A 2,123-nucleotide genomic window follows, 5' to 3' on the forward strand; every position below is an offset into this window, starting at 1 on the left:
GCTGGTTATAGCTATAGTTTAGCAGGTTATAGCTATAGTTTAGCTGGTTTTAGCTATAGTTTAGCTGGTTTTAGCTATAATTTAGCAGGTTATAGCTATAGTTTAGGTGGCTTTAGCTATAGTTTAGCTGGCTTTAGCTATAGTTTAGCTGGCTTTAGCTATAGTTTAGCTGGTTTTAGCTATAGTTTAGCTGGTTTTAGCTATAGTTTAGGTGGCTTTCGCTATTGGTTAGCACGTTATAGCTATAGTTTAGCTGGTTTTAGCTATAGTTTAGCTGGCTTTAGCTATAGTTTAGCTGGTTTTAGCTATAGTTTAGCTGACTTTAGCTATAGTTTAGCTGGCTTTAGCTATAGTTTAGCTGGTTTTAGCTATAGTTTAGCTGGCTTTAGCTATAGTTTAGCAGGCTATAGCTATAGTTTAGCTAGTTTTAGCTATAGTTTAGCTGGCTTTAGCTATAGTTTAGCAGGCTATAGCTATGGTTTAGCTGGTTTTAGCTATAGTTTAGCTGGTTTTAGCTATAGTTTAGCTGGTTTTAGCTATAGTTTAGCTGGTTTTAGCTGTAGTTTAGCTCCTGCTTTTCTTGTTTTAACTGTAAATTGAGTAAAAGTTTGACCAGTTTTGTTCCTTCTCAGCTTCAGTTTAAAACTCTGGTTTGAAAAGCGGCGGGCGATATGCATTCCTTCAAGGAAAGCCGGTCCTTCAAATAAATTTGAAGTCAAACGTTTCGGACATTTTTATTTTCTGGGATTCTGGGCGAACGGGGCCCGGCACGCCGGCGCTCCCTCACCTCCTCCGCAGGGTTGATGTCGACGCCTTTGTTGAGCTGATCCTGAAGCAGCGACACCATGGCGTTGTTGCCCGGCACCCGGTAGATCCCGGTGTACTCCAGACCCATCTCCTCCACCAAACCGCAGCAGAACTCAACGATCATCGGGATGAACTGCAAGGCGAGCACAAACCGAATGTAACCGCGAGCGCTACGAAGATAAACACCTGCACACAGGAAGAGACGTGTGGCGGACCTTGTTATTCACACCCGGCTGACATTCCTCCAGCCTCACGCCGAAAGCTTTGGGCCCGGCCTTCTTCGTCTTCTTTATGATGTTAATTCCCCACGGAGACTTCGGAGGGCTGCTCTCGTCTGGAAACAAACAGAACAGTTGAGGGAACCCTCTTACCTGCAGTTTACAGCACAACAAGTTGGCAAACAGAAGAAACTCCCACTGATTTCACACAAACTGAAAACTACAAACGTGGGATTTCACAGGAAGACGACCGAACCGGATAACTCAGAGCTGAGGAACCGTTCACGGCTTCAATCCACAACTAAACACAAACATTCGGCGCCCGTGCCTCTCCTTCACAGACCTTTGCCTTCTGGTTTCGGGGAGCGTGGTGCTCCGGACGCGTTTTCCGTTTTATTCAGCAGGAACGGCGGCATCATGCGGTGCATCCGGGGAGACGAGTCCGGCTTGTTTGACGTCGGGCTGAAACAGAAACGCAACAAAACACACGAAGACGTGAGAACATTTTAATGTAAACGGCAGGAGGACGAACGGAGCCAGACTCTGCCGCAGAAGAAGAAAAACTCCTCAAAGACGCGTCTTTTCCACCATCTTGGAAAATATCTCTTACAAGGGAGGCCTGAAGGCAGCTAACATGCATGTTTTTAATCTGTGGGAGGAAACCGGAGTACCCGGAGAAAACCCACGCAAGCACGAGAAGAACACGCAAACTCCACACACAAAGACCCCAGGTCCAACTGGGGATTGAATCCAGGACCTTCTTGCTGTGAGGCAACAGTGCTACCACTGAGCCATCGTGCTGCTGAAGCAGAATGACATTTATAAGCTAAAAGTAACAAAAGGTTATCTAAAATGAGCAAAACACTAGCTGAAATCTAAAATTAGTAGGATGGAAGATAAAAAACAAATAAAGCAAAAAGCTAAAGGTTGCAAAAAGCAAATGGCACCTGTAAGCAGCAGAATGGTAGCTAAAAGCTAACAAATGCAATGAGCTAATGAAAACCTAAAATAGCAGAATGGTAGCTAAAAGCAAAGAATTGCAATACGTTATTGAAAACCTAAAATAGCAGAATGGTAGCTAAAAGCTAAAAACAAAGT

The 2,123-nt window shown here is 44.4% G+C and overlaps 1 protein-coding gene across 1 annotated transcript in view; it reads right to left on the bottom strand.

Moving 5' to 3' along the window:
- Positions 1–2,123, bottom strand: part of LOC119421873 (rho GTPase-activating protein 23) — an 85,988-nt gene that overhangs the window by 10,598 nt on the left and 73,267 nt on the right. Inside the window, exons 13-15 of the mRNA XM_037689237.1 lie at positions 1,369–1,487; positions 1,023–1,141; positions 788–940 (exon numbers count right to left, since the gene is read on the bottom strand). Coding sequence (XP_037545165.1) covers positions 788–940; positions 1,023–1,141; positions 1,369–1,487 — 391 coding nt within the window. The remainder of the gene's footprint in view (positions 1–787; positions 941–1,022; positions 1,142–1,368; positions 1,488–2,123) is intronic.

The sequence above is a fragment of the Nematolebias whitei genome, chromosome 15 (genome assembly GCF_014905685.2).
Source record: "Nematolebias whitei isolate Nwh7 chromosome 15, NemWhi1, whole genome shotgun sequence".
NCBI lineage: Eukaryota > Metazoa > Chordata > Actinopteri > Cyprinodontiformes > Rivulidae > Nematolebias > Nematolebias whitei.